At 54.0% G+C, this 15,641-nt stretch overlaps 1 protein-coding gene across 19 annotated transcripts in view; it reads left to right on the top strand.

The window, feature by feature from the left end:
• Window positions 1-15,641, top strand: part of CDRT4 (CMT1A duplicated region transcript 4) — a 33,041-nt gene that overhangs the window by 252 nt on the left and 17,148 nt on the right. For 10 of the 19 annotated variants that reach the window (XM_072938417.1, XM_072938422.1, XM_072938421.1 and 7 more), the window contains exon 2: window positions 10,912-10,990. The exons of 2 other annotated variants lie outside the window; for them this stretch is intronic. In XM_072938417.1, coding sequence (XP_072794518.1) covers window positions 10,924-10,990 — 67 coding nt within the window. In that variant the 5' untranslated portion in view covers window positions 10,912-10,923. Of the gene's footprint in view, window positions 1-10,907; window positions 10,991-15,037; window positions 15,053-15,285; window positions 15,460-15,641 lie in introns of those variants that run through there. 7 more of the 19 variants (XM_072938427.1, XM_072938432.1, XM_072938430.1 and 4 more) reach the window with 4 other exon arrangements.

The following is a 15,641-nucleotide window of genomic DNA, read 5'->3' as shown; positions in this document are numbered from 1 at the left end:
GGTCGCGCCCTTCATAGCAGGAGAACCTGCGCCGGATCCAGGATCCCAGGGTCTCCGTGACCCCCGGGACTCCGGACTCTGTACAAGGCCTGATGTCCGGAGTCTGATTAACTTGGCAGAGGGTTCGTTTGTGGTTTTGAAAATGGTCAGGTACCTCCACAGTGCAGTCAGGGTGACAGCTCTCCTTGAACAGGGAAACAAACCAAAATGGGGCTCGCAGCCCGTTCCCCCAGAGCTCAGGACCAAGGGGATGTTAAGTAGGCTTGGTGATGCCCTCGCTGGTAAGAACCCGTCCGAACCTGCAGAGAAGATCATGGCAGCCACGTGAACAATGGTCTTTGAAAACGAAATGATGAGTATTCAAGTTGCTTATTTAAAAGTAGTTAAGAAGAGGAGTAAAAGGGGTTGGTAAGCAGAACAACCGTCAGTAAACCTTGTGATGGGGAAGGCACAGTGTAGATGGCAGGGCGGTGGGGAGGAGAGAGGGAGGGGCTGGGCCTGAACCCAGAGCCCCCGGAGGGGGGCTCTTTGCCTGCAGCCCTGGCAGTGGACGGCCTGGGGTTCCCTCCTCTCTCCAGTCTGAGTGGGGCCCTTGGCTGCCATATTGGAATGGGTTAGTGTGTGTGTGTCTTTGTGTGTGTGTGCATATGTGTGAATTTGTGCATATGTGTGTTTCTGTGTGTGCATCTGTGTATATACATGTGTGTGAGTGTGTGCACACGTGCGCACACGCCCACCCGCCTGCCCGCCTTCTAGAGCCCCTCCTTGGCTGAGCCGTCTGTCCTTCCTGCCGGGGGCTGTCAGTGGAGTCGGCTGCTGCACCCTGGGGTGTGAGGAGGGAGCAGCAGCTGGTACAGGCCACTCCCTGGGGAACTTTGGCAGAGAAAAAGAGGAAAATATAAGTCAGGGGAGCTTGGGGTCAGGGGAGGAATTTCTTGGAGGAGGAAGACTGGGGAGTGTTTGAATGTGGTGGGGGGAGCAGTTGGGAGATACTGGTGATGCGGTCGGGGGTCAGGCTGATGGGCGGAGCGTGTGGAGCGGGGGACCACGTGTGGATGGTTGGTGGGTGTCAGCGCAATGGCTCTCGATCCCAGGACTGGTCGCCAAGTGCCCAGATTGCCAGCATCCCCAGCATCTCGTGCTGTTGCTGGTGGGGACAAGCTCTGACCAGCAGAGGAGCGGAGGGAAGGTGCCAGACACCAAGCCGAGGTCGGGAGGATCTCTTGGGTCACAGATGTCTCAGTCTCTCACACCAGAAGGCTTGCCTGGCCCTTGGTCTTCCTCCCTCTCCAGTCCCCTCTCCAGCCCCATCCCCAGCCCCATCCTCACTTCACTAGAGAAAACCAGGGCCCAGAGAGGTTGATAACTTGCCCAAAGTCACACAGCTGATAAATACCAGGACCAGGCTCAGCCCCAGCACCCCCTGCCCCAGTATTCAAGCTCTGGACTCTGTAAGCACTGGGTTCCTGGTCCCTCTCTGACCCCTGACTCTGCTCCCTGCTGGATCTCCTAACATCGCTTTGCCTGCTCCTAGCTTGGTCCTTCTGTTCAAACCTCAGCCAGCCTGTGTCTCAACTTGGACGTCCCACCAGCTACTAGCCCTGGCCCCTGCTTCTTCCCCAGATCTCATGGGACATCCTCAGTCCCCATTTTCCTCAGGCCACTGTATCTCTGGTGACAGGGCATTTCCGGTTGGATGGGGACAATGTCATGTCTGATGGCTTCCGGGAAATGCGGTGGGGGGTCCGCTGCAGAGACAGGAGGTGGCGGGCAGAAGCCCTGGCTCTCAGAGGTCGGAGCTGTGGGGGATGTGCCAGGAAGTCAAGGAGAAAGGAAGGAATGGTCTGCCGAGTTGCGGTGAGCGCCTGGCTGAAGGCCGGCGTGGGCGGCGCAGCAGATCGGCGGCTGCCTGAGACACGTGGCCCGCTCTGATTTCCAGTGTTCATTGTTTATCCTTGATGTAAATATTTATTTCACCTTTGTAATTCTTCAGGTTTTTAGGAACATGGGAAAGAACAATTTTGTTCTGGTTTTAGACACTTTGGGCCTCAGAGAGACGAGAGCCAACTTGCTAATTACAGCCTAAAAGTCACCGGCGGAGGGCCAGGGCTGCTCCCCGCCGATGCGTGATTTCACTCGTAAGCACCCGCCCCGGGGCCCGCTTTCCACCACTGCTGATCCATTTTTCTCTGCTCCCCTCACCCTTCAGCCCAAGTCTCCACTGCTGCTACCGAGACTCTCTCATCCACCCCCGTGCCCCCCCGCCCCCTGCAGACTGGTGGTCCTGCCCTCCTGCCCTCCGACAGTGGCTGGGTCGTAGGTGACCCTCGGCCTGTCTACACAGTCTCCAGTCTTCTGTCTCCCTTTCCCCTTCCAACTTCTGCTCCACTCCCCCACCCGCCATCTCCCTCCCCAAACCCTCCCATCCTTATATTTTTTATTTTTTTGTTTTGCTTTTATTAGTTTTCTTTTACAGAAGAATTTTGTTTTTTTAAATCTGTTTTTATATATAGTGGTTAACATTTGCAAATCTTCAACTCCTAAGTTGATCCCTTCCCACCCCCTTTCCCCAGTAACCGTAAGATTGTTTACTATGTCTGTCAGTCTGGTTCTGTTTTGTAGATGAGTTCATGGGTGTCCTCTTTTTTCTTTCTTTCTTTTTTTTAACTGAAGTACATCAATTACAATGTGTCAGTCTCTAGTGTACAACACAGTGTCCCAGTCATGCGTATACACACATATATTTATTTTCATATTTTTTCCATTAAAGGTCATTATAAAATATTGAACATAGTTCCCTGTGCTGTATAAAAGAAAAGTTTTAAAATCTATTTTTATATGTAGTGGCTAACATTTGTAAATATCAAACCCCCAAATTTATCCCCTCCCACCTGCTTTCCCCAGTAACCATAAGATTGTTTACTAAGTCTGTGAGTCTGTTTCTGTTTTCTAGGTGAGTTCATAGTGTCCTTTTTTTTTTTTAGATTCCACATATGAGTGATATCATATGGTATTTTTTTTCTTTGTTTGATTTACTTCACTTAGAATGACCATCGCCAGGTCCATCCATGTTGCTGCAAATGGCGTTATTTTATTCTGTTTTATGGCTGAGTAGTATTCCATTGTATAGACATACCACAGCTTCTTTATCCAGTCATCTGTCGATGGACGTTTAGGTTGCTTCCATGCCTTGGCTGTTGCAAATAGTGCTGCTCCTTAGGTCTCTAAAACACTAAAAAAAATTTTTTTTGGAAATACACATCAAGTACACAAAGACATACACCTTTCATCTTTGTGATTTGTCAAAAGTGGCCGCCTGGTAACACCCACCCATGTCAGGAAGTGGGACTGTGCCGGCCCTGGGCACCCCCTCCGGCCCCTCCCATCCCTTCCCTCTCCTTTCATCCTCGGGGGTAACTGCTGTCTTGAATTCATGGGAATCAGTGATGCCCTCGCTTTACGTGGAGGAAACACAGTCCTAAATGCTATATTTTGCCCGCCTTTTGACCTTCATGTAAATGGACTCACATTCCGTGCGCTTGCTCATTGTTTCCTGGCTTCTTTCAGTATTTTGTTTGTGCGGCTCGTTCGTGTGGTTGCACCAGGGTGTAGTGTGTTTGTTTTCATTGCTGCGTAGTACCCCGTGGAATGACTGGACCGCTGTGTTATTTACCCATTTCACCTCAGAAGGCCATTTGGGTTGTTTCCAGTTTGGGGCTATTTTATAAGCAACGCACTTGTAAACATTCCTGACTCTGCACTTTCTTGCTACACGGCTCTGAACCTGGGTGTGGAATTGCCGGGGCACAGGGTAGGGGTATGTCTGTCTTCAGCAGGTGAAGTCATGCTGGTTTAAAACTCTCTCCCACTGCTGACTGTGAGCTTTCTCATTGCGCCCCATCTTCTCGGCATTGTCAGCTTAAAAAACTTCGGCTGTTCTTGCGGTGGGTCTAGCAGCATCTCATTTTAATGAGGTTTTAATGAGAATTTACCCAAGGTTGAGTACCTTCTCATTTGTTTGTTTTGCCATTTGAATATCATCTTTTGTGACATACCTAACACTGCTTGACCAATTTTCGACTCTTTTTCATCTTTTTCTTGTTGACCATAGGTATTTAGAAAAAAATTGAAACATACTCTGTTTAACAAGCCCTCTTTTGTTACATGGAGTACAAATGGCTTCTTCCTCAGCGAAGCGTGCCTTTTAGTTCTCTTAGTGGTGTCTTTCAGTGAACGGAAATTCTTACCTTTAAGAAACCTTTTCCTACCTTGAGGGTGTGAAGATTCGTTATCTCCTAGAAGTTTTACCATGTCCCTTCCCACATACAGAAGTGCAACCCACCTGGACCTGATTTTTGGCTGCCGTGAGAGGGTAGGAGCGACACGTGATTTTCCACCTGGGCATTCAAGTGATCCAGCACCGTTTCTGACAGCAGTGTCCTTGCCGTGCTGCTCTGCAGAGCCGCAGCGAAGTGGGTCTGTCCTGAGCTTTCTCCTCGAGGCCGGTGTCTGCTTGTCTGTTGTCGCACCAACTCCATGCGGTCTGGAGTATTCTGGCTGCATAAGTTTTGAAATTCAGTGCAATGCAGTCTAAGTTTGTCCGTCTTTAAGATTGCCTTCTCTGTCCTGAGCTCTTCCTGTGTCCATACACATTTTAAAATCTGCTTGTCAGTTTTGCAGACAATCCCGCTGGGATTCAGGTTGAGATGGCATTGAACCTACGGCCCAGTTTAGGGGGTGCTGACATTCTTACAATGAACGTGGCCTGTCCCTCCGTTTATTTAGATCTTAAACACGTTCTTTTCAATAATGTGTAATTTCTGCCAAGAGGACTTGCACATCCTTTGTTGGATTTCTTCCTAACTTTGGTTATATTTGAAGCAGTTGTAAATAGTGTCTTTTTAGACATTTGCTTATGGCTGGAATTTAGAAAAGCGAACGACTTTGGTATGTCGTCCTTGTATCCAACACGCTTGCTAAGTCTCGATCCTGATGGTTTATTTGTAGATTCATCTGGGTTTGTGCCCATACAGGCAGAGTCTTCCCTCCGTATAGTTGAGGGGTTGGTTCCAGGACCCCCTTGCTGTCGGAATCCATGGACGCTCAAGTTCCTCAGGGCTGGCCCCCCGTGTCTGCAGCTTCAGCACCTGTGGCTTCACTGGTTAAGAGCACTGGTTTCGGGGAGTGGGTTCAGCTCAGGGGCAGAGCCCACGCTTAGCGTGCACATGGTCCTGCGTTCAGTCCCCAGTCCCTCCATTAAAAATAATAAAAAAAAAACCCCAAACAAACCTAATCATCCCCCCCCAAAAAAAACCCAGCTCACTGGTTTCAGAATCAAATTGCCTTGGTTTTGAATTCCAACCTCACTATTTACCAGAAACAGGGCTTGGGAGGAGTGGCTGCACTTTCTGAGGCTCGGGTCTCCCTGGTCTAGGTGGGACACCAGGTCCTAGGTGTACAGCGGGCACTAGGTGGCACAAAGCAGGCCCCCCTGGTGGCCACGCTGGCCCACATGGGCCCCCATCTGTGTGTGTGAGTCCAGGCGCTGCCCCCCACGTCTGCGTCTCCCATGAGGGCCGCGGCTCTGCAGACTGGCCTGCCCCTGCCCTTCTCCCCCGTCCTCTCGTGGGCTCACCCTGACACGTGCTCCTGGTGTCAGTGTCAGCAGACTCGCTTGGTCCTGGAGCTTTAGGACTTCAGGCAGAATTTTAGGCAGAGGAACACAGTGACATGGTGACGTCTTTCTGGGATCCCCATGTAGCCCCGGGGAAAACCAGTGGCTCCTCTCCCCTCTCCAGGGCCAGAGGACACGGGGTGGGGCCTGGTTGTGGCTTTTGAGAGAGGGATTCAGTTAAGGTTCAGTTAAAGCCAGATGGATGCGGGTGGCCACACCCCACCCAGCACACGCATCTCCCGGTGGCCGGTGCTGCGCCCTTGCCGGCACACGGAGCCTTCTTTCTTCCTCGAGGAAAAGTGACTTCGTCACGGGCTGAGAGGCCAAATGGAATGGGAAATCCCAGCACATCCCAGGCCCCTCCGGCCGACGAGGACCTTTGTCTGCTTTGGCCCCTCCCAAGTCCAGGGACTGTGGGGGCCTTTTTAGGCGACTGGGGTCCTGCCTGGAAGGAGAGTGTTCTGGAGCCGGAGCCGTGGGAGCACTGCCCAGGTTCCCGAGGTGGGAGAAACCCTGTGCCCTGGGCTCGAGGCTGGGCCACATCCGGCGGAGCGCAGCCGGCGCCCCCCACCAGCCCTCCCGCCGCAGCCCGAGCAGAGCGGCGCGGCCACGGCTCTTCTGAGCAGCTGCTGATCTCAACCCCGCTGGCTCTGCATTCCTGGGTGATGAGGGAGGGGTTCCAGTGTTTACTCTGAACAATGTTTTCCTGTGTCTGAACCGACTGGGTGTTAAATTCTTCCAGATTTCTGGCTCCACGTCACAACTCCAACGGGACAGGAACAGGTTTACGGCAGCTGGCAAGGGAGCGGAGCAGGGTCCGTCTGTGCTTCTCCTGCGTCTGGAATTTCCATGGGTGGACGGGGGACGGCGGGGGCCGGGCTGCGGGCGCTGCGCCCAGGGGGGGCTGGTGGCGGCCTCGGCCCGGGGCCCTGCGCCCTGCCTGTCCCGCTTCCCACCCAAGGGCAAAGTTAGCCGTTCTCTTCTGAGACGGAGCAGGAAGTGAGAACACGCGGAGCTGTGGCTGCCGGCGCTTGCCGTGTTTTCTTGGTTGGTGTGCACCCAGCAGTTGGGCCCAGAAGGAATTCATCTGGTGGGAGACTGGGAACCTGTGTGCATTTGGGTCCTGGCGCCTGCTGTGCGGTGAGCTTTCAGAGACACGCAGGAGGTCAGGGCTGGATGGGAAATGAGACAGATTAAAGAAACAAAAACAAACAAACCTCTTTTCTCGAGAAATCTAGTGATGAGAGGGCTGGAGAAGCCCGGCACAGCTGGCTGAATCTCAGAGCCGTGCGGCCCGTGACTGTGGCAACCTGTGACAACCTGTGGCAACCTGTGGCAACCTGTGACAACCTGTGGCTGTTGCTGCTGTTTCTCACTGAGCAAGACGACCACCCAGCTACGCGGGGCCAAGGGAGACCCTCTTTTCTTTATTAAGTGCTGATCAATCAGTGGCTTTAAAGACAGAGACCTGCAGGAAACCAATGGGGTCAGCTCAGGGATGAAGGCGTGCTTCACCCTGAGCACAGCGACCCATCCCTTCGTTTTTGGTTCACAATGACTTGCTCTCTCTGGAGTCCCGGGTGCAGCGCCAGCCACTGGGCAGGTGCTGTTCTGCCTCTCAACTTGGGACAGCCTGAATCCAGTTAGGGCCTGGGGCCGGGACTCATGGCGTGCTCTCAGACCCTGGAGACCGTCTCCCGAATCCCTTTTATGCTGTGTGTGTGTGTGTGTGTGTGTGTGTGTGTGTGTACACGTGTGCTCGTGCACGCACAAGTAGGGAAGAAAGATCGGTGGCAGCGCACCTAGGTCTGGAGCCCAGACAGTATTTCTGTGGGGGGTCTGCAGGAAAAATAGTTTCATGATAGAACTCGACATAATCGGGCTGCTCTTACAAAGCCATTTTGATGCCAAAGTCAGTTTTACTTGGTCTTAAAAACAAACCACTGAAACTTTGGCTTTCTGAACCTCTCAAGTAGGCTCTAGAAAAGCCCCCTGGCACCATCTCTGAGCCCCCTCCCCACCTTGCCCCATCCCTCACTCCAACCCTGACCCCTCTGGCCACAGCAGGGTGTCCACTGTGTCGAAACGGCCTTGTTGAAATGGACTTTGTTAAAGGACGGCTTTGTTCCTATGGTGTTTGAGAGCCACAAATCCTCTTTTTCCTTCTAGTATATTTTTCTTTTTCTTTTTTTATAGATTTTTTTATTGCATTGTAGTTGATTTACAGTGTTAGCGTTAGGGGTTACAGCAAAGTGATTCAGTCATACATGTACATACCTGTGTATATTCTTTTCCTATACATTATTACAAGAAATTGAATATAGTTCCCTGTGTTCCACAGTCCTTGTTGTTTATCTATTTCATATTTAGTAATGTGTGTCTGTCTGTTAATCCCCAGCCCTTAATTCATCCCTCCCTGCTGTTTCCCCTCTGATGTGTGTATGCTCCCTTCTGGTGGGAATTGCATTGCCCCCAGGGGTGGGATCAGAGTGGAGGGGACACATGCAGTAGGATTTCTTCCACTGCTGGCAGCCTCCACATCTCTGTTCAGGCTCAGAAGCAAGATTTTTCCTTGGAGAGTCTGATAAGGGTGTTGTATCAATTATCTCCTGCTGTGTAACAAATTACTCCCAGACTTAGTAACTTAACAGACCAGTGTTATCTCACAGTTTCTGTGATCAAGGATCTAAGTGCAACTTCACTGAGCCTCTGTCTCTAGGTGTCTCTGGGAGGGCAGTCACGGCTTTGCCCAGGGCTGCGCTCCCATCTGAAGGGCTGGCTGGGGAGGGCCCACTTCTGAGCTCCCGCACGTGGCTATTGGCAAGATTGAGTTCCTCATATGTTGTTGAACTAAGGGCCTCCGTTCCTCATTGGCTGTTGGCTGGAGCTGTCCCTTGGTTCCTTGCCACTGGCTTCTCCGTAGGGCGGCTCAGAACGCAGCAGCTGGCTTTCCTCAGATGAGCATGAGAGAGAGAGAGAGAGAGACGGAGACAGAGAGAGAGCTCAAGATGGAAGCCACAGTCTTCCTGTGACCTGATCTCCGACGCTTTGACCACATTCCCTTTGTTAGACAGATGCTGCTCCTGCTCTGGCGGTGCTTCGTGAGGACGTGAGCACCAGGAGGGGGCCCCCTGGGAGCTGCCTACCACAGGCCTCACGGGCCCGGTTGTGGTTGAGTGTGTTCAGCCTGCGGACCCTGCCACCCCTGCAGTTCTGATGAGCCATGGCTGTGAGGGGCAGAGGGAAACGGGCTCCCTGGGCCCCCTCACCCCGCTGGGAGTGAGACACAGCATTCTGAAGACGTCTCAGGGGCCAGTGGTTCTGTTTCTACGCTTGTTACACCTCACCTCCACCCTCCCCTCCCAGCCCAGCTCCACTCCCAGGAAAGTGAATGAGCCTAAGGCAGTGTCCCCACCAGCCACCCCTGCTCCCTGTGGTCTTTGTGAATAAAGCTCCGTGACACAGCTGCTCTCTCTGGAATTCACCCCGTCCCTGCCTTGGGTACCAACGTTACATCGTAGTTTTGTTACCAACCTAAGCCCCCGTCATAAACCAGAGAAGGGAATTCATGCCATTAGCTCAGGATTCTTGGCGTGACTACAAAAGCAGACAGTCAGAAAGACCTCGCTGCTCCAGAAATACTCCCACCTGAGTTAGTCGGATCCTCGTAACGTCCTGCGAGGCAGTGTGCTGCTCGCGGGGAACCTGAAGCTCGGGAGAGTCCAGGATCTCAATCAAGACTGGACTAAACGACGTGCGGCTGGATCTCAAGCCCGTTCTCCTGACCTGAGCCTGTGCTCCCGTCCCCGCGCCGCACCCCCTTCCTGCTGCTCACATGCTTGTTCCAGATTATTCCCAGCGGGGGTCTTGGCCAGACTGCTTGGCCCGATGTCACTCACTAAGTCCTTCTAGGCCAGAGCCGCGGTGGCCTGGGAGGAGAACTGGAACTCAGCTGGGACGAGGGATGTCACAGCTGAGGGGCGCACAGCGGGCATGCCTGGGGCCGCCGGGGAGCCACGCAGGGCGTGTGCGGGTGTGCACGTTCACGTGTGCACGTGTGTAGGACACAGACCCCTCCTCACCCCAGGGACCAGGGCGCTGTGTGGATCTGCGCACGTGAACACACGTGTGGCTGAGAGGGGACCAGACGTCCAGGCCTGCCTGGGTTCAGCGGGGTATCCTTTCAGTGAGCAGATGGTGTGAGCGGGACCTGCTGGGACTTGAGGAGTGAGGTGGCTGTCGTGGGATGGGTGGGATTTGGGGACAGAGGTGTGGCAGCAGTCGTGCTGAAGGTCCCCTGAGCCCACCTCCTCGGCTCCCACTGCCCCAGCCTCTTCCCTGAGCGCCGGTCCTGTGTGTTAATGAGGAGAAAGATCCGACCGGTAGGCGCTCACCATGCGCCCAGGCCTCTGCTCAGTGCTTTATGTGACGCATCTCAGGACACACACCCTCGTGGCCGCCCAAGGACAGTTCTGCTACTGCCCCTGTTTTACACACCAGATCACTGAGGCGTGGGAAGTTTCAGTGTCTTGTTTCGCGTCACACGGCCCAGCAGCTGGCCTGTCCTTGATGCGTGCTCTTAGTTCTGGAGGTCACTCCAAACAGTCGTTTCGCACGCAGCTCTGTCACATTGGGAACCTTGGCTCGTTCCCGTGTCAGCTGCCTTCTTGAGCCATGGAAACACCTACAGGTAACATCACAGACACAAGACACACAGCCGGGGCCGCAAGGAGGGCCTGGCTTTCCTGTGAGGCTGCCCGAGGGTGGGTCTCCAAGGCCAGGCCTTCGCTGGAGAGAGGATGCCCCCTGGACACACCCCCCGGGGGGCCCGCTCCTGGGTTTTAAAAGCATTCTGCGCATGCCCCCCTGATGCCGAGGAGACACAGCACAGCCCTTGCTTCGTTGGATTTCTGACTCAACAAAAACTCCTTTTGTCAGAACCTCAGGATTTCCTGGCTTGTCACCCACTCCCACTTTCTGGGTGGAGAGCAGCTCTCGTTCACTGCGCACGGTTTGTGCACAGCTGTGCCTAGAAAGACTGATCTGAAACAAGTAACTCGGTGTTTCTCCCCCCATTTCAGAAGCCCCCTTTCCCCACCTCTGGGGGATGGATCGTTGCTGTTCGCTCTTTTAACCGCAGGCAGCAGTCTCCCTGTCTCTACAACTGGCCGTTTCCCCCCAAACCACCTTTTCTATCACATGTTGCCAGTTCACCTTCCTCATTCTGTGTTTCTCAGAAACCTCGTGAAATGAGCCACTTCAGGGACTTCCAGAGGCTTCCATGCAGGAGTGAGGACCAGAGGAGGTCAGAACGGGGTAAGCAGGCCCGGCCGCCGGTTCTGACCGCGGCCAGTCCTCCATGCAGACGGCACGTGGGCCGAGAGTTGACTGCAGTTTCAAGGTCTTACATCTGAGGCTTCGACACAATTTAGGGAGAGAGGGAGAGACAGACAGACACCAAGCAGTGCGCGGTGGGGTGCACGGCCCTGGTAGACAGGCACAGGCAAGACGCCTGGGAGGACAGATGGGGGGTGTGCACGCCCACCCAGTGGGCTGGCGGGCCTCCCCAGAGACGTGTGACTGGGACCGCCCTGGAAGGAGAGACAAATGACTGGACAGCAGGGCTATGGTCTAAATTTATCATCGTTCTGAGTGAAGAAAGGGCCGTTCATCCCCTCAGAGCAGATGGGAGCTCCCCTGGGTGCTGCATCCAGGTGGTGACATTGGCCACGTTTTGTGGGCGTGGAGGGGACGGAGCACGCGTTGGACCAGGTGGGGAAGGACATGGAGGCTCAGAGAAGTGGAGTTGGGCTCCAGTTGCCATTTGGCCCTTTCAGGCCCTGGGAACTTTTCATGTTTGACAGGGTTTCGGCAAAGCCTGAATTCTGAATCCTGGACTTCGTGGCCCCGAGCAAATGCCCTGTTGACTTTTTCTGTGCTGTGTCCCATCCAGTCTTCACAATAATCCTACAAAAGCGGGGTACCATTCCCATTTTATGGATGGAAAAACCTATGGCTCAGAGACGGGGAGGGAAGTGATTTCCACACTTAAGAGCAGTGAGTGCCAGTGCAAGGGGTCAAGCCAGCCCTTCCTGTGCGCCATGTTTGTCTGTCACATGTATCAGCTAACGTTCCATTTTTCGCCATCTGACCTCCAGTTGGGGCTGTTACCAAGCCAGCGCATCCATGGTCTCCTCTGTGTCCCGTACAAGGGGGGCTGCTGGACGTTTGGATTTCCAGTAACCCTTAGAGGTTCCTGGGGGAGTTGCCATGCTGACCACAGTGACATCCATGTATGGACAACTCTGAGCCCAGGGCCGGGGGACAGAGCAGGCACGCGATGAGGAGACCGCCGTTTCCCCCGTGTGTCCTCCAGGCTCCCAGCACTCCGTTGTTCCAGTGGAGCCGGACTTCCTCTGGCTGATTGACTAGACATTTGGGAAGCCACACATTTTCATGATCCCTTTGCTCCTGAGCCAGCTGTCCAGCCGAGCCAAGACCCTTCGTGTCTGGTTTCCGGAGTCCGGAGCCAGAGGGCTGGTTCCTGCTGTCTGTCTCTCTACGTCTTCCCTACCTGGCTCGCCGGCCAGTGTGCCCGGCTGCCCCAGAACGTCCAAGGAAGGAGCAGGTTGAAGAGCTTTCCTCGGGTGCTGCTTTGGCTTGTTTTGGAAATTTCACTGAAAAATTTGGGAAGGGATACATTGGGAGTTTGAGATTTGCAGATCCTGACTACAAAATTTAAAATAGATAAACAACAAGTTTCTTCTGTACAGCACAGGGAGCTGTATTCAATATCCTGTAGTAACCTGTAATGAAAAAGAATAGGAAGAGGAATGTGTGCAGGTGTATGTATGACTGAAATACTACGCTGTGCATCAGAAATGGATACATGGACACAACATTGTGAACCGACTATGCTTCAATTAAAAAAAAAAAGATTCCACACGCATATAAAAGAGAAAAATTTGGAACTTGCTCTCTAGACAGTGTGTGCTTTGTGCCTGATGGTTTTCATGTTGCAGCTTAACGTGGGGGTATTAACGTTTATAATCGAATGTTCCTCAGATAAACACACAATTCAGATTTGCAGTTTTGCCCCAGTGCCCAGGGCTGCCTCCTGCTGGGAATTTGTCAGCGTTGACTCAGACAACTCAATATCGTGGTTCCCGTGCAGAAACCAGGCCATTTGGAAACAGCCCATGTGATCGGCTCACTGGTAAAGGACGTGGCCCGGGGCAGAGAAGCAGTTCGCTCTGGATTTGAAACCATGGTGACCCCCTGCCCGTCCCCCGACCCCGGTCCTTCAAGACGCAGCACCACCACCCTGTCTCCTCGCCCCTGTTCCCTGACGCACGCGGGCCGAGTTGGGAAGCTTGCGTCCCCGGCACGCGCTGCAGGGCCTGGTCCTCGGGGACGCAGGCTACCTGTCTGCAGAGCGGCCGGTGCGGCTTTTTCTGGCCTCTGTGTGCGGACTTCTCTGCTTTTGTTTCTGATGACTTAGACAACATGGCTTATTCTTGTCTGATTTGCTATTGGCGTGGGAAACACGTGCTTCGGGGGTGCTTGATGTTGAGAATGTTGGACCCCCCAAGGCAAGAGGTGCGGGCCGGACTCACACCTTGCAGCAGTGCGGCTGGACCCGCACCTCGTACATGTTCGGTGTTCGGAGCTCAGTGCAGGTTTGCCGAGTGCCCGTGCACGAGTGAACGAGTTGATGCTGCCTGGCCGTGGGTACCTGAACTCTGTCCACTGTTGTGTCCTTCAAAGTACACACATGGTCATTAGTGCCCACACGGAGGGTGGAGGAGCCTTGGCCAGAAGCAGTGTACGGCCTGCTGTCCCAGTGCAGTGGTCGGTCGACGGAGCCAGGTCTGTGCCAGAAGACGGGCGCTTCCGATCAGACCCCGCCTCCCCGGCTCCGGTGTGCGCGGAGCCGCTGCCCCGCAGGACGAGGCCGGGTCAATGTTAGAACACGAGGACCAAGGCTACCCATCGTATGTAACTTGGCTTTTTCTTCTTTTCTCTTTTTTTTAGTTGATGTATAGTTGATTCACAATGTTGTGTTAGTCTGGTGTATAGAACAGCGATTCAGTTGTACATATATGTATGTTCTATTTCTGATTCTTTTTCATTGGAGGTTATTGCAAGATGTTGAATAGAGTTCCCTGTGCTGCACAGAAGGTCCTTGTCATCTGTCTGTTTTATGTAGAGCAGTGTGCACCTGTTGCTCCCAAACTCCTTACCGGTGCATCCATCGTCTGCAACTCGGCTTCTTAACAGAGCTCAGTGATGGGCTTGTTCCTCGTCCCCTTGGGGTGTGTGTGTTTGGGGAGGGGCAGCAGGAGGAAGAAAAGGTGGCCCGCGCCTTGTTACACACGGAGACGGGGAGGGGACACCCACTTGACCCTCCCCACCCGACTCCCCACAGTCTTAACTGTTCTAGAATTCTCCATGCTCCCAGCATCCATGTTCCTAAAGGCACATCACATCACCAACTTGACCCTCTTGTGTGCGCCCCCGCGGCCTGTCAGTTCTGGAGTGTCTGGGGGATGGGGCAGGGTCAAGAGGTGGAGGGGCTCACGAGAAGCCTTGTTGGGCTGCGGGGAACACTGCCTCTCCCCGGGTCTGACGTGCGAGGGGTTGGAGCATCCGCTCAGCCTGTGAGATGCGGAGCCCCTGGGGTGGAGATCAGCACACAAACTACATCAGTGCCGCGCTGACTCACGCCCCGAGCTGAGCCATGCGCCTTCCAAGACATTTCCGGCCCAAGTGATAGCTTCCTCTTCAGCCAAAAATAAACGAGGAGCAGCCAGAGGGCAGGGGAGGAAGTGGGAGGCTGCGGACGGCACCGTGCAGGGGGGAAGCAAAGGAACCCCGGCACCAGCTCCCCGTCCGGGAAGAAGTGCTTCTCCGCTGGGGCCGGGCAAGCCTCCAGCATGGCTCGGGGAGGAGGGAGAGCCGAGACAGAAGCCAGACCCGACGCCTGCAGCTCGGAGAAGGCAGAGGACAGACGCTGAGTGGATGGCAGGGGTCTGGTTTCCAGTGGGAGCGGGGTCCCCGTGCTGGCGTGGCTCTCCTGGGGACGGGCACCTTCACGGGGCCAACCTTCGGAGGCTGCTTTTGGAGGAAGTGAGTCACTGAACACCCGGCCGTAGCCTGAGCAGATTTGTCCTTCTGTCCTCTTCTGTGATAACGTTCTCTGATGCCAGGTTTCCAAACAAGGGCTGGAGAGGACATTGTCTCAGAATTCTCACACGCGTTTTCCTGGTTCCTGTTTCCATGAGGCGCCCTTCCCAATGGATGAATGATGAACGAACGAGTCCCTGGTCAAATGACAACAGGGGGTGCTGCCTGTCCGTCTCCCTTTGGGAGTTTCAGGTGAACCGAGTCCCAGCTCGAGTCCTACACTTAAGGAACTTAACACGTCGTTTTTCAAACTAACTTGACTGTGGACGGGCTTGCTGTTTTTCCATCAGAAAACAACGTAGACCTTGTGGATGAGGCCCCCTGGATTAGACAATCTGTGTGATCATAGAGGGTGGTCTTTGCCACGGGTTCCCCCCCTTTAAGTAACACCTACTAATGTCTTAAGAGAGTCTCACGTTCTGCAGGGCGCATCTGAAGACACGCTGGCTTACGGTAAGGTCTTGCCCATCAGGAGCGTGCAGACAGCATTCCCTTCACAGCATTTGTGGCGCAAAAAGTCTGAGTGGGTGGCCTTGTGCCCACTCACCCATCAGCCCGGCCTGGACCCACGAAATCCTTTTGCAAGATGGCTTCCCGAGGTAAGGATGCAGCTCGTGGCCACAGACAGAGCGTGATCTAGGTCTGCATGAAGCCGCCATCCGCAGCCCCGGCCTTCTTAGCTCAGCCCTTTACGGCCCTGATTCTCTAATCCCGGTCACTCCTGGTATTGGCAGGTGGCATTTAGCAACGTGGTCCTTTAAAACGTGTAAGTGCCACTGCG

The sequence above is a fragment of the Vicugna pacos genome, chromosome 16, assembly GCF_048564905.1.
Source record: "Vicugna pacos chromosome 16, VicPac4, whole genome shotgun sequence".
Classification (NCBI taxonomy): domain Eukaryota; kingdom Metazoa; phylum Chordata; class Mammalia; order Artiodactyla; family Camelidae; genus Vicugna; species Vicugna pacos.
Note: the sequence above shows the minus strand (reverse complement) of the source record. Positions and strands in the feature narration are given on the sequence as shown.